The sequence below is a fragment of the Penicillium cataractarum genome (genome assembly GCF_028827025.1).
Source record: "Penicillium cataractarum strain IBT 29864 chromosome Unknown utg000002l, whole genome shotgun sequence".
Classification (NCBI taxonomy): Eukaryota; Fungi; Ascomycota; class Eurotiomycetes; order Eurotiales; family Aspergillaceae; genus Penicillium; species Penicillium cataractarum.
In genome coordinates, this window is record NW_026622738.1 from 4,791,570 (window position 1) to 4,813,839 (window position 22,270).

The window sequence follows — 22,270 nt, forward strand, 5'->3', positions numbered from 1 at the left end:
ATGGTCGCAATAATAAGCTCCAGCTTAATGATGCAGTCTCAGAGATAGAGCACTCCAACTGCGCTTGGATACTTTAGTAGGAGCGGTTTCCATACTGCTTTACGCCTGCCAGAACCCGCTTGTTGTCTTCCTTTCCCTCATCATGCAAAACCTCCCACGCCTCTAAATACCACTCTTTTCCCGGCCCATATTCTAGAATAAAAATCCTATACTATCCAACTCATTCTCAGCCTAGTTAGTATGAGTGTGTCTTCTCGACCTCGTGGACGGGGAGGTACATCGTTGCCCTCGGCCAACCTGGCTATCCGCCAGTACTTCCACGATGGGCCAAGGAATACCCCCCTCGCTGAATGGCAGAGAAAGACAGAGCTGCCGAAAGTCAATGAAATAATGGGAACGGATCACCCGGGCGAAGAATTCAACCTCGCTACAAATAAAATCCACGGTCCATGGCCCTCCGCCGAGGTTTATCTCAGAACCCATTACAACCTCCTTCGCGAGGATGCCGTCGCGAATCTACGTGATGCGGTTGCCGTTGTTCGTGAACGTCCGGGGGTAACGGACAGCAGGTCTTTTGTTATCTATGAGCGGGTAAGATACTACTCTTAAATACTCTATGGCGGCTGAATATAAATTCTTGGGAAATAGGTCTTTTTCACCCACATCACCATGGCCCATCGAGGAATGGCCTTTCGAGTTTGCTTCTCCACCAGGCGTGCTGGCAAAAGAATCCTCTGGCGCTACTCGCCTCGTCTTATTAGCGGGAATATCGTTGCGTTGTCGCCGGCGACTGACATGTTTTCGAGCATATGTGTGATCGCAGTTGTGGCAGCACGACCGCTTGAAGGTGTCTCAAAAAATCCTCCGGAGGTTGATCTTTTCTTCGCCCATGCAGAGAATATGGATTTTGATCCTCTCAAGGAGTGGGTTATGGTTGAATCTCGGTCAGGATATTATGAAGCACACAGACACACCATGACTGCTCTGCAAAAGCTGTCGAGGGAAGGGTAAGTGAAGATATCTCCTTGATGACTTGCACAAAATCTAATTGTCGGTAGCTTCCCTTTGAGCAGACACATTTGTGGTTTAGAGACAGAGACTGGCGTACCGGAGTACATTGCATCGGAGCCGGCCATGGATTTCCAAGCTTTTGCGCAGGGCGACTCTCAACAAAAACTACCCTGCAATGTCATCACAGAACTATCAAAGGCTCCGCTGGAACACTTGAATATCTACCAGCGATCTGCGATGGAGCACATGTTGTCAAAAGAGTTGGCAATCGTGCAAGGTCCACCCGGGACGGGCAAGACGTTTGTTTCTGTCACCGTTCTGCGACTCCTCCTAGCCCAGATGAACCAGGGCGATCCTCCCATCATTGTCGCCACACATACCAACCATGCCTTGGATCAGCTGCTCACCCTCATCGCGGAGTTCGAGCCAAACTACATTCGTCTCGGAGGCAGAAGCAGAAACTTCAGGGTCTCTTCTCGAACTCTCTTTGCCATCAAGGAAAATCGACCTCATATCAGCTTGCAAAATGGCATCCTGTCACAAGCTCGGCAACGTCACGCCGCATTGGTGACCGATATCATCGAGAACACACTCAAGGGATTTCATCGGCAGATTGGTGATAAAAGTGGCAGTGCATTTGTCCATCGTGGTCTGCTGACCCAAGAGCAGCTCAAGAATCTGGAAGAAGGCAGCAACCAATGGGTGACTTCTTCTATGGAGGGTCCCATCGACCCTTTCATTGCCTGGCTCGGAGATCAAGCTGTGAGATTTGAAGACTTTTGCTCCGATAAGCAAACCAGCTCTAAGATTGACGAATGTCATCAAGATTACGAGATGCTCATGGAGTTGGAAGCGGAGCAAGCACCGGATGCTGATGACTGGGAATGCTTGTGGGGCAAAACGTTTGACTTCCGCACAAGTTTCCCTGTCCTTGTTCGCAGTTTCAAGCACGTTCCGACTGTGGTCATTGAAAAATATCTCAAGTTTCGGGATCTATGGGAGATACCACGCGAGCACCGTGGTGCTGTTTACAACGAGTTGCACAGGAGACTCGTCAAAACTATCCGCGATGAGCTTCGGGAGAAGTTGAAGCTCTACATGTTTAATAGCAAGGCTCTCCAGATTGGGAAACTGGAGTGCGACGAGACTATCTTGAAGACCGCCAAGCTAATCGGAATGACGACTACCGGGCTCAGCAAGTATCGTGGCCTGGTCTCTGCCTTGAACCCTCGTCTGGTCATGATTGAAGAGGCTGCCGAGGCGATAGAGGCACCTGTTGCCGTTGCTTGCTTTGAATCTCTTCAACACCTGATTCTCGTGGGTGATCATAAGCAGCTCCAAGGCCGCTGTGCTGTGCATGATCTGGAAGGTAGTCCATACTACCTGGATGTGTCGATGTTTGAGCGTCTTGTTCAGAATGACTTTCCCTTTGTGATGTTGAAGGAGCAGCGACGAATGGTTCCTGAAATCAGGCGACTTCTGAACCCGATATATGACGATCTTCAAGACCATGAATCCGTTGCCAAGTTTGAACCTGTTCCAGGGATGGGAGATGTCCGATCATTCTTCTGCACTCACAATTGGCCTGAAGTTGACGATAGTCTTACGTCAAAGGTCAACGAGATTGAGGCTCTCATGGTCTTTGAATTCTACTGCTATTTGTGTTCGAATGGGGTTCCAAGCCGGAAGATTACCATTTTGACTTTTTATAATGGCCAGCGGAAGAAAATCCTTAAGATGTTGATGGACAATGAGAACACCAGATGTCACGATCCCACAGTGATCACGGTTGACTCTTACCAAGGCGAAGAGAACGACATTATTATTCTCTCGTTGGTGCGCAGTAGTGACTACCTATCAGCTGGAATTGGCTTTCTTGCTGTCGATAACAGAGTATGTGTCGCTCTGTCTCGGGCGAGGCGTGGACTTTATATCTTCGGCAATGCCCGGCATTTGAACGCAAAAAGTGAACTCTGGCGACAAGTTACATCCATCATGAAAGTGGGTGAACGGGGAGAATCTCGAATCGGGTATGGAATCCCTGTGACTTGCCAACACGGCAAGGTGATAGCCATGGAATGTGAGTTTACTAGTCTTCCTCGCGGTCTCTTAAAATCTTCACCGCGCCACAAGATACTTGCGAACAACACTAACCACCATTTCTCGCGGCGCGTACTAGCCGTCAGTGACTGGCACAAAACCAATGGGGGTTGCGGGGAGAAATGTGGAGCAACCCTTGAGTGTAAACACGAATGTCCACACATGTGCCATCCGTAAGCCTACCACTGTCAAGTTGTCCCTAATCACCAATTCAAATCAGACATTGACATCTTCAAAACTCCAGGATCTCTCACTCAAACGTCATTTGCACCCAGCCATGCCAGCACGCACAACCTTGCTGCGGCAAACAGTGCTCAGGGTACAAATGTGCACAAGCACATGTCCACTCATGTAGCTGCGTCCCGACTATGACCCGATCAGCCCATTCAAACCTCCTTGGTCTACCAGCTCCACCAAACTCCCGTGCATCTACCGAGGAGCCCGAGGCGAGGCTTTTGATTGACTTGTCAGACGACGATAGACTCGCTGATCCCGATCTGGCTGGGATGACAAAGAACATCGCTGAAAACGATGCCCCAACGACAGCGACACGCACTTCTTCGAACGTTTCTTCTTCACGGACTCCCGGCAACACTCGAGCAGACAAGAAACAACTGGACAATGAATCGAAGATCAGATGGAATATTTTCGAGCGTGAAAGTGCCGAAGTGAGCGATAGTGCATTGAATTCTCTGCCTAGGAAGGCACAAAAACCTCTCGCAACGAAGGTTCACTTAATGGATGCATCGGAGGAAGAAATGCAGTCGAGCAAGGTGGCAGTCCTCAAGCCTAATGTGAAGAGAAACCCCGAAATCAAGGAACAGACCGGATCAACACCCCAGCCTCCCGGGACTGTTTCAACGAAACACCTGCTGGATTGAGTGACGCTCATGTGTATGTTGCACTTTGATGAGCCACGACTTGACGGGAAAGCACACCCATTCTCTTTTTGTACTTCATTTGGTTTCGCTAGAGGCAAGGACCATGATTAAGAAGGGGCCTTGATCTTAAGTTAGGTAGTCGTTCAAATTGCTGAGAATAATTACTGCGTTAAAACTGAGCGAAGTAGCCATGAGGAGACTCGAAACACATCCACATCGAATCTGTACATTTCATTGTTATCAAGTATGTTCAGATGTAGTCATAGTATGTACAAACTGGTAAGATACAGAACTGTCATTAGAATTAAATCATCGTCATGTACTGCTCCAGACTTTGTCCGAGAACATTGATAAAAGGCCACTGAGTGTTTCGTTTAAACAATCGTGCCCATAGTCTGAGAACCGCCATTCCCAAGGCTGCCGGCTCGAGATTTTGCGGAGCTTCCGATTCGTCGTCAAGGTCGATCGACGAGTACGCTTCCTCAACGATGCATTGCGTCCAGCGGAGGATACGGCTCTCGTTTTCTGTAGAAAAGAGTTGTTAGAATATCATCTCATAGGAGACGTCCGAGAGGGAAACTCACCGCTCAAAGCTTGATCTGGTGCCGCCTCTGCGAGGGTGAATAGCCACTTGCTGAGCAACACAGCGCATTCAAGACTCGCCAGCGAGTGTCTCACACTCCAGAAAAAGGCTTGACTCCGGGCAATGTGATCGATACCAAGGCGAACGGGAATGCTAAGTGCGTGAGCAGAGTATATAAGCGCTGGAATGAGGCGGTAGCTTCTCTCTGGTTTAGGAGAGCGGTATAAGGCAGATGCAATGGTTGCTGGTTCCCGAGTTTCGAGACGGCGGTACGGTCCAAGGTTCAGTGATAGTCGTACGTAAGCGAGTCCTAAGAGAGCGCTTGACGTGAAAGGAATCGGTCCATTAGCGTTGTGAGGATCCAGACTTGATTCTGGTGCTTGTTGCCAGACAGAAGTCCAAGAGCGAAGAGCCCGCCTGTGAATATGATTAGCATATACGATCGAGATCGGGTTTTAAAAGGTGACTGCGACATACTCTATTTTGTTCAGCTCTTCCGTCGGCAGGCTGGTTGAGTGGTTTCCGTTCGGCAATGAGAGTTCGCTGACAATGTGAATTCTCTGCAGCAAACCATGGAGGAGCATATAGTTACCCAACGGAGCCGGGATCGGTTCCAAGGGTACTGTTGACCGTGACTTCTGAAGTAAGAGAGTCAAGGCATCCTGGAAGAACAACTGCTGAGGCCCTCGGTCTCGTTGAGCGGCTTCCCACTCGACAGCGTTGTTCGCGGTCCATTCCTTCGTGGAGCATGGTAGACGCATGTGGATTTCGCTACTCCGAAGTGATGGATAGACATTGTAAGCAACGCTATGTATGTGAATGAAGCAGAATGATATAAGCTTCGTCCGTCGCACGGACTCCTGGTCAGCCCATTCATACCAGTCTTGCGACGTGGCACGAGGGTCAGTGTATGGCTCGGTTAAACCAGCGTCGCGGATGTGTTGAACTAGTTGGGACTGTATTTGGAAGGCCTCTTGAACGAGTCCAGCTCGTTCCCAGGTCGCATAGCTCATGAGTACAAGGAGACAGCGAATCACTTCCATCTGCCTTGATGTGCTGATAGCTGCCCCGCTTGCCACTTGACCGTCACCAGAATACTGGGAGACAGCAAGGGGCGCTGAGTATCCTGCCAGACGAGAGTCTCGTGACATTCTCTCGTAAAGGACAGCCTTGGAGACGTGGAATAGTCTTTCTGCGTTTCGATGCTCGAATCGATACTGAGCACCAATTGTCATTATAGCCAGAATAAGTTCTGCGGAACACTCATTGAAGCGGAAAGTAGGAATATGTATGAATGGAATATGCGGATGAAAGCCTTCAAAGTAGGAAGTGAGGTATCGAGTCAAGGTATGGCGAGATGGAAGGGTAAAGTCAGGAATGACATTGCGAAAATCTTCCAGGGCTGCTGCCAGTCGGAAGCGTTGGTCCTCTGAAACGTTGAACCTAGAAGACTTGGAAGCTTGCGGCGGTTCTAGCTAGTGTCAGCTTCCTGATGTATTCCTGATCCCTGAAAGGGCCCTCAAGGCGCCAGCGACATACCTGAGTCGGACAGAGCGCCCAAGCTTTGGTCACCTCTGGGGACTGATGGCAGCCATGAGCGGAAAGGAGAGTCTCCCCGGGATTCTTCTCGTAGACTACGTCGAGGTCTCGACTGCTCTTGCGATGACTGAGCGGGCTTCTGTATATCCTCAAGGCTGATGTCTGGTTGTATTTGATTGGCTTCTCCATCGCTAGGAAGCCACTCTGCTGGTAAACCAATCGAGTCCAAGAAATGAGTGAATTCTTGAAAGTGGTTAAGATCCTCTGGAAGATAGGGCATGGCTGAATCCGTCAGTCATGATGACGGCCTCTGTCATTTAGAGAGAATGTCTTACTAGTAGCTTGATAATCGCCCGGGATCAGCAATTGAGCAGCCTGAAGCATAGCGGGATCGTGCATAGCCGGATGCTCTCCCGGGACTGGGTTAGGATTAGGGGCTCCTGCAGCCATGATACCACCGGCTTGATTTTGAGGCATGTAGGGGGAGGGTTCAGTCTGCGTGACGGGCCACTGGGGTACGGGCGATGGCCCTGGAATCGAAGCTACTGGGCGGGCCGCTGCATCATACTGCGGTGGAATCGCTGCGGGTGCAGGTGCCGTGCGCGGGGGTGCTTGGAGCGCCGGCTTCGCCATCGACCCCGATTGAGAATCGGGCGATGAAAGCCCATCTTGGTGGGAGATGCGTGTATGCCGCTTCAATAGATCGCGTCTAGTAAAAGCCGCCCCACAGAAACAGATGAACGGCTTCTCCTTGGTGTCTAGCAAATGTGATCAGTCGTCTGGTCCATGACTCCAACCCCAACACGCGGGCTTACGAGTTCGAACATGGCGCTCCAAATGTTCCGTACGACGAAAGGCCCGGCCGCAATGGACACAGATACGCGCCTTCGCGCCGCGGCCTGCTTTCTGGGGCGATGGGGATGGCATCAGTGACTCCGAGTCCTTTGGAGAAAGGGAAAAAGTGGGCATTTGGGGAGGAGTCGAGGAGGAGCAGCTTCGGAGAGCCCGGGGGTTACTCCAACGGCCAAGCGGTGACTCCAACTGCCCCACTTTCGGTGCTTATCAGCAGGTTGCGATAATCAAGACTCCACAGTTCTATCGAGGGAAGCTATAGATCTGTCTAGTTGATTAGAAGACTGTCAAGTGAGAATTTCGATATTTGGACATCTTGTTGCACCAGTCAAAGCAATATACGTCTGCCATGCTCACTAAAACACTCTTCCCCGGCGTGGCCGTTGTCACCGGTGCTGGCGGAACTGGTAGGTTATCCCAAATGCGGAGCAACCATGATGAGCACATTCTACTAACACTCTTCATGCTATCCAGGAATCGGTGCTGCCGTTGCAAAGGCCTTCGCAGCTGCGGGATGCGAACGCATAGCCATCACGGATCTGAATGAAACCACTCTGGAGCAGACTAAGAACGCAGTCGCCGCAGCCCATCCGCACACACAATTATTAGTTCACTCTGGAAATGTGGCCGATGATCAATTCGCCGATTCATTCATCAACAAAGTTGTGCAATATTTTGGTCGCGTGGACTATGCTGTGAATTGTGCTGGCGTGCTCGGTCAGCCTCTACGGTCATCGGAAACCAGTCTTGCGGAATTCGACCGCCTAAACAATATCAATTATCGGGGCTGTTGGCTATCATCCCGGGCACAGTTGAAACAGATGGTTCGACAGGGTGCATTACCTAGCCATGATTCTAGTCGTCCTCCACAGCGAGGCGCGATTGTGAATGTTGCCAGTCAGCTCGGCATTGTTGGTCGGCCGAGTGCTCGTAAGTATTATAACCAGGTTGTTATCTCACAGCCTAGTAGCTAACATTCAATCCAGCAGCATACTGTGCTTCAAAGTCTGCAGTCATTGGTATGACTCGGGCGGATGCGATCGACTACTCTAAAGACGGAATTAGGGTGAACTGTGTATGCCCGGGTGTCATCGAGACCCCAATGATCATGGAAAAGACCGAAGTTCGAGAAGCTATCACCCCGGCAGCAGAAATTGCCCCAATGAAGAGGATGGGGAAGCCGCAGGAGGTAGCTGATGCAGTCCTGTTCCTTTGTTCCACACAGGCGTCATTTGTTCAAGGCCACGCAATGGTGGTTGATGGCGGATATATCACGGTGTAAAATAGTCTGGCGAGCCTAGCTTAATATTGGAGTTTAATTAAAATCTCAGAATCAAAATACTCTAAACTGTAGCGATGCAAATTAGTTTTTTTTGCAAAATTGCGAGGATGGTTGTTTCCAAGCGAGTACCCTAGAAGGAAAACCAGGTGTGTATTCAATCTCTCGAAAACAGGCCTTCTATTTCACCTCTGTCTGTTCTATTTAGTTCTCATTTGTTGAGAAATGCATCTTCTTCCAATCAAAGTGACTCTCCCAAGCATGCCCGACTCGTAAGATCTTCTCTTCTTGCCATAATCCTCCAACAACCTGCATACCGACCGGAAGCATGACATCCACATCCTCCTTTGCGGGAGCAAATCCAATAGGAATAGATATAGCTGGATGACCGGTCACATTGAAGATGGCAGTGTTGATAGTCAAACCCATACTAGGTTTCAGCGACTCCAAAGGAAGGCCCCGTTTCTCGTTTTTAGGAGCGACAACTGGAGTAGTAGGCATCACCAGCACATCGTACTTTTCAAAGAGTGCTTGATATTTATCACTCAGTTGCCGGCCGATATTCGCTGTTTTTCCATATAGACCCGGGAAGCGAGACATGAGATAGAGCCCATTGATAATGACATTCTTTGTTGATGGGAAGGCTCTTTGGAATCCTTCGTCGGTCCATGGTAGTCTTGCCTGCTCCATCTCTGTCGTGTAAAGACCCCTTCGCCCGGTATTCTGTCCCAGCAAAGTTTGCGCACCCGCAATGCGTTGTTGAATCGTCCAAATTGCCGGGCCATGTAGGTGATCAGGAAGCGATACCTCCTCTATTGTGGCCCCAAGTTCTTTGAAGTTCTTCACTGCCGTCAAAACTGAATGCTTGACACTTGGACTGACAGCGCTATGCTCAAATCCCTCTTTCAACACGCCAATTCGCACCCCCTCCAGTCTCTTAGAGCTTTCGGTCAGATTTGCTGCAAAAGTAGTCGAGCCTGGCTTGGCACTTCCCAGGGAGCGATCATCAATGCCATCAAAACCACTGATAACATCAAGACAGGCCGCGGCCTCGAACACACTTCGAGTCAGTGGCCCGGCGTGGTCGTTCATGGAATCGCCACTGCTGATGCCCGTGAATGGAACGCGGCCGTAGGTTGGCTTGAGACCAACACCTGGAGACTGTCAGTGAACATGCCCGCGGAATAAGAAACCGAGGATAAGAGTTACTCACAACCGCAAAAAGATGCTGGAACACGAATACTTCCACCCTGATCACCTCCAATTGTGATATCGACTAACCCGGCCGAGACAAGAGCTGCGCCTCCCGAAGTACTTCCACCTGCAGAATACCCAGTGGCATGAGGATTTTCGACCGTGCCCTGCGCACTGGTGAACGAAGAGGTCGAATGGCAACAATTCTCACAAGTCGACGTCCCATGAATATCGGCTCCAGCTTCCAACAAACGTGTCACTACCGTGGCATCGGTGGTTGGAGTCCAAGATGGGATGATGTCGCTGCCCATGAGCTGCGGCACACCCGCCACCGCAATGACATCCTTGAGACTGACGGATTTCCCTTCCAGGATGCCCCCTTCTTTGTTTCCTCTGATGAGGAATTTGTGCGCCCAAGCTTGTCCTAGAACCTGCTCTTCTTTGCTTGGCCGGCGAACGTTTTCACGAGGGTATTTTGTTTGATCGGGACTAGATTGATAGTCTGGAAGAGCGGCCACACCTTCAGCGCAGTCATGAACGGCTGCCAATAGTGTATGAAAATCGCTCGATTCAGAAGAATCTATCGTTAGCCCGAGAGGTGCAAGGAGAGCCTCTGCGTCCCCTGGTTTCACCGGGTTATTTCTATAGGTCTATACATTAGAAAAACACCATATAGATTGACTGCCGACAAACATGGAAGCGATACTTACTCAGAAATACTAGTAAAAAGGACCGACATGATGTGTTGGCTATGCCCTGACAACTTTGAAGACAGATACTGTCAAGTTTTTATGTGACAGCAGGTTTGACGAAAGATTTCTAATCCATCGGCACTGCCCGAGTTGATCTCCGAGGAGAGGAGGCCGCTGACATTATCGCTTCATGCACGTAGCTTCATCGCTAAGAAGACCGTTTAACATGACCCCAAAACGACTCCAATCGTAGACCCACACAAGGTCTTGGTCTATCTTCCAAGGATGAAGATAGGGCTCAATATCGGAGATTGAACGAACGATATAGAAATTCAGTTGTTGCGATTACAAGTTTTATGGGATAATCAAGTCCGTAGCGTACGACCGGTGAACGATTGAGTGTGTGGTTCAGCGACTCCGACGCCTCCGAAGTGAGGGGTTCGTCTATCGCGCTTTATCTCCTCCGGTTTATCTTCTTCCCCGCATGTGTTGACTCCATACAAAAAGCGACCAAGCCAACCTTTGCAACTTTCAATGTTACAATTGCTTTGAATTAACAAGAAAATGGGCCCAAAGCGAGTTCTCATCACGTATGGCGTCGATGTTGACGCCGTAGCCGGATGGCTTGGTTCCTATGGAGGCGAGGACTCGACAAACGACATTAGCCGAGGTGCGTCGTGTCATATCTGGGATAAACAGTTTATTAACATGGATATAGGTGTCTGGGCGGGCACAGTTGGCACTCGGCGATTGTTGAAGCTCTTCGACAAGTACGACATCAAGACAACATGGTTTATCCCCGGCCATTCGCTGGAGACCTTCCCCGAGGATATGGCTGCAGTACGCGATGCAGGACATGAGATCGGCCTTCATGGCTACTCACACGAGAACCCAACAGATATGACCATTGAACAGCAGCGGGACGTCCTCGATAAGACGTATCGCATGTTGACCGAGTTCGCGGGCAAACCACCCCGAGGCAGCGTTGCCCCTTGGTGGGAGACTAGCCAAGAAGGCGCCCAACTCCTCCTAGACTATGGTATTGAATACGATCACAGCATGAGCCATGAGGATTGTCAGGCGTACTATCTCCGGACCGGTGATTCTTGGACGAAGATCGACTATAGTCAGAAAGCTGAGACCTGGATGAAGCCACTTGAACACGGCACGCAGACTGGCCTGGTAGAAATTCCTTCGAACTGGTACATCGATGACTTGCCACCAATGATGTTCATCAAAAAGGCACCCAACAGCCATGGCTTCGTCAATCCACGTGATGTTGAGGATATTTGGCGCGACCACTTCGATTACTTCTACCGCGAGTACGATGAGTTTATCTTTCCGATTACCATACATCCGGATGTGTCAGGACGGCCACACGTTCTTTTGATGCATGAGCGGTGAGTTATGATCGTGTTTATTGAGAGATTTGGCACTGATATTAAGGCGGCAGACTCATTGAACATTTCAAGAAGCACAAGGGAGTTGAGTTTGTAACCATGGAGCAAGTGTGTGACGAGTTCAAAAAGAAGAACCCAGTCCCACCAGGCGCCCTGATGCCTGCTCCAGTTGGGGAAATGCTCAAGAAATGAAGAGAGCATTAGCAATAGCTTTCTTACTAGTATTTGTTTCTTCTAGAATAATATTATTTTCCATCTTATCTCGATTACTGCTTCTTATCTTATCTTTGTCTCCAACTCAAGCATCTAGACGTCAGCTATTGGAGGGACGTCTCCAACTCCCCTACTCCAACTTATCACTCCCACTATCATCCACGTACTCTCGATGTGCCACTTTCTGTTCTTATCGCACTGATAGCCGCCTGCATCTCTCAGCCTTCAACCCCTGCTCCAGCCAAGGCTACCCCAATTACTTACCCCATCCGGTCATTCAACCGGATCCTACCCCAACTCCCACGTTCCACGAGCTTCAGACGCCTACCCATCCACTCAATCCGCGTCTAACCCTGTTATCAGACAGCATTAAGTTCGTGGGGAAAGGTAAAGTGGGGGCTCGTTATCACGCCCTAACAGCCCCAGAATCCCAAGACCTTGCCCTACGCCGACCACAGGGAAAGATGACAAGGCCCTGCCGGGAACAGGCCGGACGAATAAGATAAGTGCCTTTTTGGCGAGTGTTTCTCCTATATATCCTTTCCAGCTTCTGCAACGTTGTCGATGTTTAAATTTTCCTCTTCCAAGAGCTAGCCCGATTCTGCTAGCTAGCCACCATCTTCCTTCGTTATGTCGGACTCGAACGATGATATCAAGGAGACCCCTGGCTACACCAATGACGCACCTAACATCGAGACTGAGAAAGCAGAGGTTGAAGATCACGATGAAGTCTTTAAAAGAGGTGAAGGCCAAATCGACTTTCGTACTGTGAGCTGGATTCGGGCAGGGATTATCTTTTTGAAGAGTACGTCCTCCTTCCTGAATCGCCTGAGGTCGAACCGCATCAATTGACACATTATTCAACGCAGTCATCTTTGCTACCGGGGTACTCTCTATTCCATCCTTGATGTACGAGCTTGGGGCCTTTCCCGGCGCTGTCAACGTCATTGGATGGACTCTCCTAAATACCTACTGCGCCATTGTGCAGGGCAATTTTCGCAACCGCTACCCCGGTTGCCACTCCATCGCGGATATGGCCCAGGTAGTCGGAGGCCCGATAATCAAAGAGCTAGTCGGATTTCTTTTTACAGTCAGCTACATCATTGTGGCTGCATCAGGCATTATCGGCGTGTCAACTGCTCTCAATGCACTCTCCTTACATTCTATCTGTACTGTCTGGTTCAGTTTCATCGCGACCGTCATTATTGCTGGATGTGCGAGTGTGCGTAAATTTTCGCACATCGGCTGGCTGACCTGGGTTGGTTTTGCCAGTGTTTACATTGCTGTGTTCATTATTGTGTATGCACCCCCCGGAGACCCTGATCCTGATATGCATCCAAGCTAACCCTTGTCCAGAATTGGTGTGACAACCCGAGATCGCCCTGCAGCTGCACCACAGACAGGTGATTATGATTTTGGATACCGAGTCATCGGCAACCCCAGCTTTACGACTGGCATCACTGCTGCAGCAACGATCTTCGTGTCAAGCGCCGCAACTTCGGCATTCTTACCCGTTATCTCAGAGATGCGCAAACCCAAGGACTACCCGAAAGCCGTCTATTTCAGCATGACCCTAGTAACTGCATCTTACCTGACATTCAGCCTGGTTATCTATGCATGGTGCGGGAAATGGATCGCATCACCTTCACTTGGCAGCGCTGGGACGACCGTCAAACGCGTCGCGTATGGAATTGCATTGCCGGGACTAATCATCAGTGGCTGTCTCTACGTACACGTCGCGGCCAAGTATCTCTTCGTCCGAATCCTGCGCAATTCTCGTCACCTGCAGGCAAACACAGTGGTCCACTGGGGTACCTGGCTTAGCTGTACCATTGGCATGGCAGCAATCTCGTTTATCCTGGCTTGCGCAATTCCTATCTTCAATTACGTTTTGGCCTTGGTCGGCGCATTGTGTTTTGCGCCGCTGGCCATCAGTCTTCCGGGATGGCTCTGGCTGTATAGTCATGGGGAATACCTGAAGGGCAGTGTCCTGCGGAAAGCGATGTATGCTGCACACGTCTTGCTTGTTTTGTTAGGAGCTTTTATGGCTGTAGGGGGGACTTATGGCGTTATTGTCCAGATTAATCAGGCTTATGCTGACGGACAGATCTCGTCGGCATTTTCGTGTGCTGATAACAGCGGTTCGACCTAAAACGATAGATCTTAAGCATCCTGAATACACAACTGCTTGAACAAATGGTCGGTGCCATGTATGTAGGATCATACTCATAACTCTACAAGAAACGCCCTTGATGCTATGACACTAGCACTCACAGCCTAATTAAAAGCCAACCTTACAAGTACAGTAGCATTCAATATCTGTATAATCTCCATTACAGTAAACTCCCGTTTTCGGCACGGGCCTCCGTGCAACAGAATTCCGATGTGCCTAATGAAAGTGTGCCACTAATATCGCGCTAAACCTCATCTAGTAAGAACTAGTCTGTTTTTGGTCTAAAGTAGTCATCCACCCTTCTCTGCTTCCTCCCATTGATCTCGAATCGAGAAAAAAGATGAGCGATCCTCTCTATATCACGTAGATCTCTCTCAGTAATTCCCTCTTGGTGCTGGGCAAATTGAAGAGCTTTATGCATATATTCAATAGCTTCAACACGCGAGAGGATATCCAGCGGTGGTCCGAATATATATTCGTCCTGGTCGTCCTCGCTATCCTGAACCCCATTATCCCCACCTGTATTTTCTTCTGAAAAATGAACGATAATATCAGATAAATCAGGCTCTTCCACGTCGATGTTTTCTCCTGGAGGGTCTAGAAATTCATCTAATGCCATAACCTCTGTACCAGGAAGCCGGTCGGTCACCTCTGCGTATAAATCACCTAGTTAAAGGTCCTCAGACGGAGACGTATTCATCTCATTAGTGCTAGGACTAATAAGCGTGCTCTTAATAAAGCACTTCTGAATAGTCTCATCTAGGACGTCACGTCTCCAAGCCTGGGTGATCCAATGTAGTGTGTAATAGAGGCTCATTCTCTGCGTAGGATCGACGCCGCGGTCTATCATATTAACCATCCATGTCAACCATTTCTTCCGATAATGGTGCTTAAGGTTTCTGATGATACCCTGGTCTAATGGCTGGTAAACCGAGGTCGCGTTTGGTGGCAAAAAAACGACTTTAATATTAGACGGCGGTGGCGCATGTTTAAGCGCAGAGAGATACGCGCTAAAGTTATCGAGCAATAGCACGACTCGTCTTTGTGTGCCAATATGCCTATAAAACGAGCGGAACCATTCTTGCATAACATTACCGCGCATCCATGCGTTCTTGTTCCATCGCCAGATACATCCAAGTGCTGGGATATTGAGTTTTCGTAGAGCACGAGGCATCTTCGCAGTGCCTATTAACTATAGAGGCATTCGATCTGAACCAGTAGTATTGGTCGTTACTGCGAGAGTAATCCTGGTCTTGTCTTTTTTATAACCAGGACTACCCTTACTCGATAGACCCCCATTTAGCATTCGACGCTAGAATAGACCTGTTTCATCCATATTATAGACATCGTTTGGCTGATATTGGTCGCAGATAGCCCGAATAGCTTCCATGTCGGAATACATCGAAGCCGGAACCGATGCAGATTCGCCATAGGAGGTATGATATCGGATCGAATGGCGCTGTTTGAACCGTGATAGCCACCCTTCAGAGAAAAGTGGCGGGTCGAGATCTTTATACTGGGGTATTTTCTTCCAATATTCGACGGCTTTGCTCTGAATCAATGGGCCTGTTATAGGAAAACCGGCATTCTCGTGACGCTGCTGCCAGATATATAGGGCCTCATCTAATAGAGGCCACCGAGATGCTAACGGGCGTTTGTTCTGACCAGCTAAACCAGTATCAAGGTACTCGTATTTGGATGAAAGAATCTTGGAGACGGTCGCACGGTTGATATAACGATTAAATTGAGATGAAAACCACTCAGCGCATTCTCTCTAAGTAGGTTTAGGGCGTGTCTCCGATGCATAGATACGTAATGCTTTTTTCTGAGCATCGGATATGCCTTTGTTGGGTTGTTTTGGTATAGCCAGTTTAGCTGAAAGAGCGACCGAAGAAGGGGTGGAAGGGTTGGAAGGGGAAAAATCCTGCATTCTGATTGGTCGGTTTATATGACTAAGCAAAAATTGAAGAGAATTTTGTGTGCCAGACAAAAAGGTGTGCCGGTTGGCCTCTTATATATGGGAAAACTACAGATTTTGGTGCCTAATAAAAATGTGTGCCTAACCTGGGAGTGCCGAAAACGGGAGTTTACTGTAAGCCCTTATGTATGTATAGTCATAGTTCAAACTTTTGAAATACGAGCTAGAAAGAAGGCCTAGCGGGTTAGATACGATTTAACCTTCTCTATTTCTAGGTAACGGTCTTTCTAAAGGTATTTCCAATTATCTTTCAGAGACCCTCAGTAAGACCTCTTAAGTCGTCTATTAAACCATAACCTACTGGGAAAATAATTTAAAAGATTCTCGTAGTGTTATTAGTCTTATCCTACATATATATATTCAAGAGAACGTTAGATTGAACTAATACTTCTTGGACTATTGGCGCAATGCCCTGCGTTCCGACAATCTTTGCCAACTTCTCATGTACCAAGCCTCAATCTCAATAATCCTCTTAGAAGTAACCTTCTTCCTTGTTCCCTACCCCGCTCCACCTAGTTCTTCATAATATCGCACATGACTCTGTGATATATCACGTGACTCTGCGGTGCTCTTATCATACAGCCCTCGACCTCTTATCTTTCATCCTTGCTGAGTCCTGTAGAGTGTATCTTGTCAGCCGAAAGGCACGCTGTCTGAAGTTGCATGGCAGAAAGACCGTCCGTTTCAGGCGCGTTTGCCTGCCAACCCTGCAGATCATCTAAACGCCGCGTTAGCCCTCATATTCAAAGTATTCCTGGACCCTTCGAGTGGACGCTGATTGACCAATAGTGTGATGGGGCCAAACCACAGTGTTCAACCTGCAGCAAGGCCAACAAGCTATGCACTTACGTCTCCGAGCCTAAGAAGCGAAAGTATGTTGTATCAGTTATTTTTATTTAATATTGGAAGTCCCACTACATTCATACTAAGACCGGCCAGGCGGAAGTACTGGGACGAGAATTACGTGAAATCCCTCGAAAACCAAATACAGACACTGTTAGCCATCCAGAACAATGAAGTCTCTGTTGGAAAAGGTCAAAGCACGGCATTCTTAGATGAATCCTCTGGCGTTGGATCAAAAAGCAGCAACGTTACACAGCAGCAACCTGCTTTTCCTGCGAGGCAAATCCGAGAAGAGACTGTATTCAGTCAATCTCCAACAGTAATGGAGGAGCTAAGTGTCATGATGTGGCGGACTAATCTTGCAGACGGTGTTGCGATCAACAACGAGGCTAACATTACTCCTGTCGGTAATCCTCAACCGACCCTGGCGTACAGCCTAACCCGCGCTATTCCGGAATGCGGGAACGATTCTACTCGCGTCAACAATCTCGCTAGTCTTTTTCTTCGCCATATAAACGGTGAACATCAGTTCACGCGTTATAAGACGACTGAACCGTTCTCCAGTTACCCCGACGAGCAGGCCGATCTACTATTCCTCCATTCGGCGATGTTAGCAGCTGGAGCGACATTTGAGCATCAGCCGGACTCACTGGAAGTGAGCAATCAATTTGCGGAGCTGAGTGAGAGTTTAGTCTTCACATGCTTCAAGAATGCACCATCTATCCACATTATCCAGGGTCTCTGTATCCTGTCATGGCGGTCTCTCGCGCTGGGGCACGATCATATTGGGTGGGCATTCCTTTCTATGGCTGCGGGACTGGCTGTGCATCTTAAGCTACATGTTCTGGTTTTAGATGAGGTTGCATCACAACATCTGAAGCCAACAATAGCCAGTGCACAAGCCTTTTGGTCTTTTTACATGACTGATCGCACATCAATCTCCATACTAGGGAGAAATTGTATCCTTCCGTGGCGTCGCGTGAATGTGCCTACGATCGATGCATTTTTCTCTGAAGGAGAGGGAGATCTTACCGAACTCTCCTTTGCATGGCAGTGTAAATTGTGGTACATGCACGACCAGAATATGGATCAGATGTACGCCTTGCGTGTGCTTCTAGTTTGTGGATGTGACAACGACTAATCAGCGTCTAGATTCTCGTCCTCCTTCGAGAAGTGCAGTGTTTCCGATCAAGTCGCTCTTCTCATTTCGATGCATGAAACTCTAAATCGATTCATGAAGTTGCGAGATTCGCGGCTCGATCTTGGTCGCGGGGTTACTCCAAAGCCTGTATTGCTTTTTCATATGGCATACCAAATGACCCTTTTGATAACCATGCCTCCGTTCCTTCGACTGTTTGCCCTGGCCCGAACTGAGGGGCAGGTATCACATGCAAGACCTCTTGTTCTGCAATCTATCACGTCTGCTGCTTCATCCATGATCCAGCTTGTGCAAAACTATTGCAAGTGGTATGGATTTGAACATGCAAATCCTCTTCTGATACATCATCTTCTCAGTGCATCCATCGTGCATTTGATGAATACAACGACAAAAATACCTACATTCCGACGCTACAGTACTCGATCAGTGAGAAAATGTCTGACACTACTACATGAACTGGGCCGGTATTGGGAGCTTCGATCACAAAAGAGCATAAACGCAATCAAAACATTAGCCCAACGCTGGAAGGTGGAAGACGTGTTGCTACCTGATGAGAACTTCGATCTCAGTGATGGAAATGGCGGCGCATTAGATCATATACCGCCGTTTGTGGGGAGTTTCGATTCAAGTCCTTCGAACGCTGGTCAAACGGCACAGCAGAGTTTTGATGCTCCTCACTTTTCTCGCTTTCACCCAGAACTCGATAGTGGCCTTCCAGATGACACAGAGCAGCAATATGATCTTTCTATTATGGATCTACCTGCATCAGGTGACGACCACTTCGGTCTTTCGTCGTTCTTCCCTAATTTTGGCGAAGTTGGTGATTTATTCTGGAACTCTGAGTGCTAGTCGCTCCAAAGCAGGTACTCAGTCATTTAATGAAAGGGATGAATAATTTGCAAAGAAAACTAGATACACATGGAACTACATGTGGCCGGGTGAATCACCCGCGATCACGTTGCCCAGATCCACATCCGTGTCATCGCGAACGGTCTTCTTCACTTCCTTGCAAACATTCAGCCACATCAGATCAGGGCGACTATAATGACCGGTTGCGTCTGCGAAGAGCTTGGTGCCAATAATTTGGTCCATGTCAAGATCCGCATAAATGATTGCTTCAGTCGTACTTTCCACGGGCTCAGTCAACAGCCTCCCGTCAGGTCCAAATACCGCGGAGCTCCCACCCCCGGGGAAAGACATCAGCGCTCCACCAGACGTTTTCATCTGATCAATTCCTTTCTCCGTTATCAGAGCTGTGCAATGGAGGACAAAACTTTGTGCCTCAATTGCATAAGTGCGCGACAAGTTTTGGCAACCTATGTGTAGCAATTAGCGCTGGACTAGTCTATCGAGAAATGAAGACGAGACAACATACCTTCTGCCGACATTGACCACAAGTCTGAGCCACCAGTGTGAGGAGTCAGGCTTGGCCAGGCAGAAACATGAATGTCCTCATTCTGCGAGAATGTGTGGTACTTCAGTAACGGCTGGATATGCTCCCAGCATGAGAGAGCACCAACTCGCCCAAACGGGAGTTGCGATACGCTTGCAAAGCACTCTCCCGATGCATCACCAAATATGGTACGCTCCATGTGTGTAGGCTTCATCTTTCGACGGTGTGACTTGATTAGTCCATCTGGGCCAATCATCACTTGTGCGATATAGACGGAATTGTTGTCATTCTCAGAGAATCCTAACGAGACAGCGATAGAATGAGCTTTTGCTGCATTCTGTATCGCTTTCATTTCAACAGAATCGAGACGCAGGGAGTTCTTGACGTAGGTAATATTTAGCCCAACGTCTAGAAGGCGAGACCTGACGAAAGTAACTAGTTAGTAAACATGGATGATACTAGTACACATGCAACGTGGACATTGCATACCAGATCCAGCAGGGATAACCTGGAATCCAACATTCGGGGAAAGCAATCAGGCTTGCGCCTTGCTTTCCAGCTTCTTCAATTAACTCGCATGTCTTCTTGACACCTGCAGCGAGGTCCAGCCATGCTGGCTCAGACTGAGTGACAGCCACACGAACTTTTTTGTTGCTCATGGTTTGATCCATTTTCAAGAAGAATGTAGGGCGTTGTTCAAATGAGTGAGATTGACTGTTTCAGTTGATGTCAAAAAAACTGACTGCCTGTCCTGCATTTTATACCCCACTTCCCCAGAAGTTCGAAGGGCTCCCACGATAAGGTGCGGAAGGAAAGGCTCCGCTGGCGAAAGGAGCTTATCTTCTTGCATGTTATGCGTCACGAATGATAATACGTGATTGGGAAATTAGTCAAAGGTCATTTGCAATCTAGCAGCTATGACTCCGCATCTGCGGAGGGAATAACCTCCGCAAAAGCTACCATGCAGCCCAAAATCTGCGGAGTGAATAGCCTCCGCAAAGATAAGGTTTGGTGGATTCCACACAGCCCGCCAATCATAATCACCGGAAACCCACACCCTGGGCCAACTTCAGATACAATGAGTTCATGAGTTCAGGTTACCCTTGCTTGATAGGGGGTCTTCTCCTCTCGTCCGCGGAATGATTGATTCCGCATTTTATCAGAGCCAGTGTATGGTCATACCACTCACTACTTAAGCACCATAGCCCATGTTCAATCTTCTACGAGAAGTAACGATCATACCGGATTCTTCTTTTGTCGAGATCATATAGCAAAGATCAGTATGTGGAGTGTTCAACTTTCGTCTATTGAGCCTTTTGTATACTCCATCTTCGGGCTTCAGTATCCTCTTGGGCAGCCAACGCACGAACAAAAGGCCTGTCAAGCAAAATTTGATGATCTAATCGCCAACCATGCGAGCCATATCGATCGCCTGCTCCAAGACGGATGTGCAGTCTCCAAGCAAGGAAAAACTTTCATATGGCTCGGCTATTGGAAGACGCGAACGGAATATCTCAACTGGTGGACTAGCGATGTAGTCACCGATTTCTGGACACAGCTATCGCCATATGCAGGGATGTGGAGAGAGATCATGATGCCAAGTACAACACGTACTCAGTATGGGACCAATCAACCCAAGTCTTCTGGTCTCGGTCATCTGGGACCTCCTACAAGCATGGGGAAAAGGTCTGGGTACTGGGGCTGTTATCGACATCGAATGTCTGCTTCCCAGGATGATAACTTTGCGACACATATTGAAAAAGATATCGTTGCACGCCGCTCACCCCACGATACCCACGATGAGCTCCCGATCAGAGCCGGACGCCTATTCCTGGCAAATCTTCCGGACAACATCTGTTTCGTCGTGGAGGGCCAAGACCATTCGGATGTTTCAGACGCGGAGAATGAATTCTGGTTCAGAAATTTCGACCAGTCAGTCGAACGATGGATGAAAGATCTACTGTCCGCTGATGAAAGTTCTGGCATCCTCGACAGCAGACTCTGCTATGACCCAGAGAGCGGTATATTTCGAGAGTCAGACTTGCCCGCCTTGGACTACAATAAGAAGGTGCAGCTCTTCTACTTCAAAGACTTGAGGCATATGGAGACTATTGGGCGCCGTAACAAAGGGCACGTTGACCTGCGGCACCGTTTCATGCGTGCTTACGGACCCGGTGGGGAAATGAGCTCTGGCAAGGTCTGTTTGTGGGTAGAAACGACTGTACTTAAAGGCAACGAAATAGAATGCGAGTATGTAGGGTGCTTGGAGGGTACGGGTTGGATGGCTCTAGCCGGACGCCCGGTATTTCCAGTTGAATACCGTGATTGAGGCGGATGATCGTTAAGGTACTCAATAACGCTCTATTGACTATGTGATTGCTAGCCCGAAGTGTTAAATTATGAGATCACTGGACAAAATAGTGATTTAGTAGGTCTTTTAACCTGCTTGACTAGCGCACTGGTATCACCCCGCTTTCTAGACTTTTCACCAGAAAGATTGCGGGTCACAGTACAAAACAAAAGTAGAATACAAAAGAAGGCAAAGAAAAACATACAACAGCGAGGATTTGCATATGGTCACCCTCTATACTACTAACTGGCCGGCGTCTGGCTTCTACTCAATCGATTCTCGTGCTTTAAGCGAGTATGTACTGTGGCTAGGGCCGCGCCAGCCGGCGCACGTACCTACCTCTCAGCTGGGCTATGAGTCTAAGGCTGATGTCGTGGAAAAGTGGAGAGATTCATTACAGTGACCTCGGATTGGTCACTTCCATCCCAGATTTCCTATGTATTTGTATGTAATATGCGGGTAACCCTTGACCATCGGTATGGTCACTTGAATACCTGGTTACACCGCCATGGGACAGCTCAACCTGCCCCTTTTCCCATTCGTTCGAGTCCTTTTCCTTTCTTCAATCAATCAACCTTCTCTGTATGATTCCGATAGTTCTCATTCGTCCATATGCATACTAGTCTATAC

The 22,270-nt window shown here is 48.6% G+C and overlaps 9 protein-coding genes across 9 annotated transcripts; 6 read left to right on the forward strand and 3 right to left on the reverse strand.

Annotated features, from left to right (window-relative positions):
* Positions 1-240: 240 nt before the first annotated feature.
* N7496_003761 (uncharacterized protein) lies at positions 241-3,992 on the forward strand (the record flags this gene model as incomplete). Its single annotated transcript, XM_056696692.1, has 5 exons — positions 241-591; positions 649-1,007; positions 1,059-3,091; positions 3,332-3,430; positions 3,493-3,992. 5 exons carry the CDS (start codon positions 241-243, stop codon positions 3,990-3,992), a joined length of 3,342 nt encoding a protein of 1,113 aa, XP_056558904.1.
* A 304-nt stretch (positions 3,993-4,296) lies between these two features.
* N7496_003762 (C2H2-type zinc finger protein) lies at positions 4,297-7,083 on the reverse strand (the record flags this gene model as incomplete). The annotated part of the gene is made up of 6 exons (XM_056696693.1): positions 4,297-4,517; positions 4,577-4,992; positions 5,053-6,046; positions 6,115-6,396; positions 6,450-6,872; positions 6,930-7,083. The coding sequence occupies 6 exons, from the start codon at positions 7,081-7,083 to the stop codon at positions 4,297-4,299; spliced, it is 2,490 nt and encodes an 829-aa protein (XP_056558905.1).
* A 232-nt stretch (positions 7,084-7,315) lies between these two features.
* On the forward strand, positions 7,316-8,248 carry N7496_003763 (SDR family NAD(P)-dependent oxidoreductase; the record flags this gene model as incomplete). Its single annotated transcript, XM_056696694.1, has 3 exons — positions 7,316-7,373; positions 7,441-7,896; positions 7,953-8,248. The coding sequence occupies 3 exons, from the start codon at positions 7,316-7,318 to the stop codon at positions 8,246-8,248; spliced, it is 810 nt and encodes a 269-aa protein (XP_056558906.1).
* A 201-nt stretch (positions 8,249-8,449) lies between these two features.
* N7496_003764 (putative amidase) lies at positions 8,450-10,178 on the reverse strand (the record flags this gene model as incomplete). Its single annotated transcript, XM_056696695.1, has 3 exons — positions 8,450-9,399; positions 9,459-10,081; positions 10,150-10,178. The coding sequence occupies 3 exons, from the start codon at positions 10,176-10,178 to the stop codon at positions 8,450-8,452; spliced, it is 1,602 nt and encodes a 533-aa protein (XP_056558907.1).
* Positions 10,179-10,695: 517 nt separating this feature from the next.
* On the forward strand, positions 10,696-11,723 carry N7496_003765 (polysaccharide deacetylase family protein; the record flags this gene model as incomplete). The annotated part of the gene is made up of 3 exons (XM_056696696.1): positions 10,696-10,801; positions 10,850-11,531; positions 11,585-11,723. The coding sequence occupies 3 exons, from the start codon at positions 10,696-10,698 to the stop codon at positions 11,721-11,723; spliced, it is 927 nt and encodes a 308-aa protein (XP_056558908.1).
* Positions 11,724-12,374: 651 nt separating this feature from the next.
* N7496_003766 (putative neutral amino acid permease) lies at positions 12,375-13,896 on the forward strand (the record flags this gene model as incomplete). Its single annotated transcript, XM_056696697.1, has 3 exons — positions 12,375-12,549; positions 12,614-13,043; positions 13,101-13,896. 3 exons carry the CDS (start codon positions 12,375-12,377, stop codon positions 13,894-13,896), a joined length of 1,401 nt encoding a protein of 466 aa, XP_056558909.1.
* Positions 13,897-17,060: 3,164 nt separating this feature from the next.
* Positions 17,061-18,746, forward strand: N7496_003767 (fungal specific transcription factor domain-containing protein; the record flags this gene model as incomplete). Its single annotated transcript, XM_056696698.1, has 2 exons — positions 17,061-17,833; positions 17,891-18,746. 2 exons carry the CDS (start codon positions 17,061-17,063, stop codon positions 18,744-18,746), a joined length of 1,629 nt encoding a protein of 542 aa, XP_056558910.1.
* Positions 18,747-18,821: 75 nt separating this feature from the next.
* On the reverse strand, positions 18,822-19,949 carry N7496_003768 (carbon-nitrogen hydrolase family protein; the record flags this gene model as incomplete). Its single annotated transcript, XM_056696699.1, has 3 exons — positions 18,822-19,213; positions 19,273-19,712; positions 19,780-19,949. The coding sequence occupies 3 exons, from the start codon at positions 19,947-19,949 to the stop codon at positions 18,822-18,824; spliced, it is 1,002 nt and encodes a 333-aa protein (XP_056558911.1).
* Positions 19,950-20,572: 623 nt separating this feature from the next.
* N7496_003769 (phenylacetaldoxime dehydratase family protein) lies at positions 20,573-21,619 on the forward strand (the record flags this gene model as incomplete). The annotated part of the gene is made up of 1 exon (XM_056696700.1): positions 20,573-21,619. The coding sequence occupies one exon, from the start codon at positions 20,573-20,575 to the stop codon at positions 21,617-21,619; it is 1,047 nt and encodes a 348-aa protein (XP_056558912.1).
* Positions 21,620-22,270: the final 651 nt, after the last annotated feature.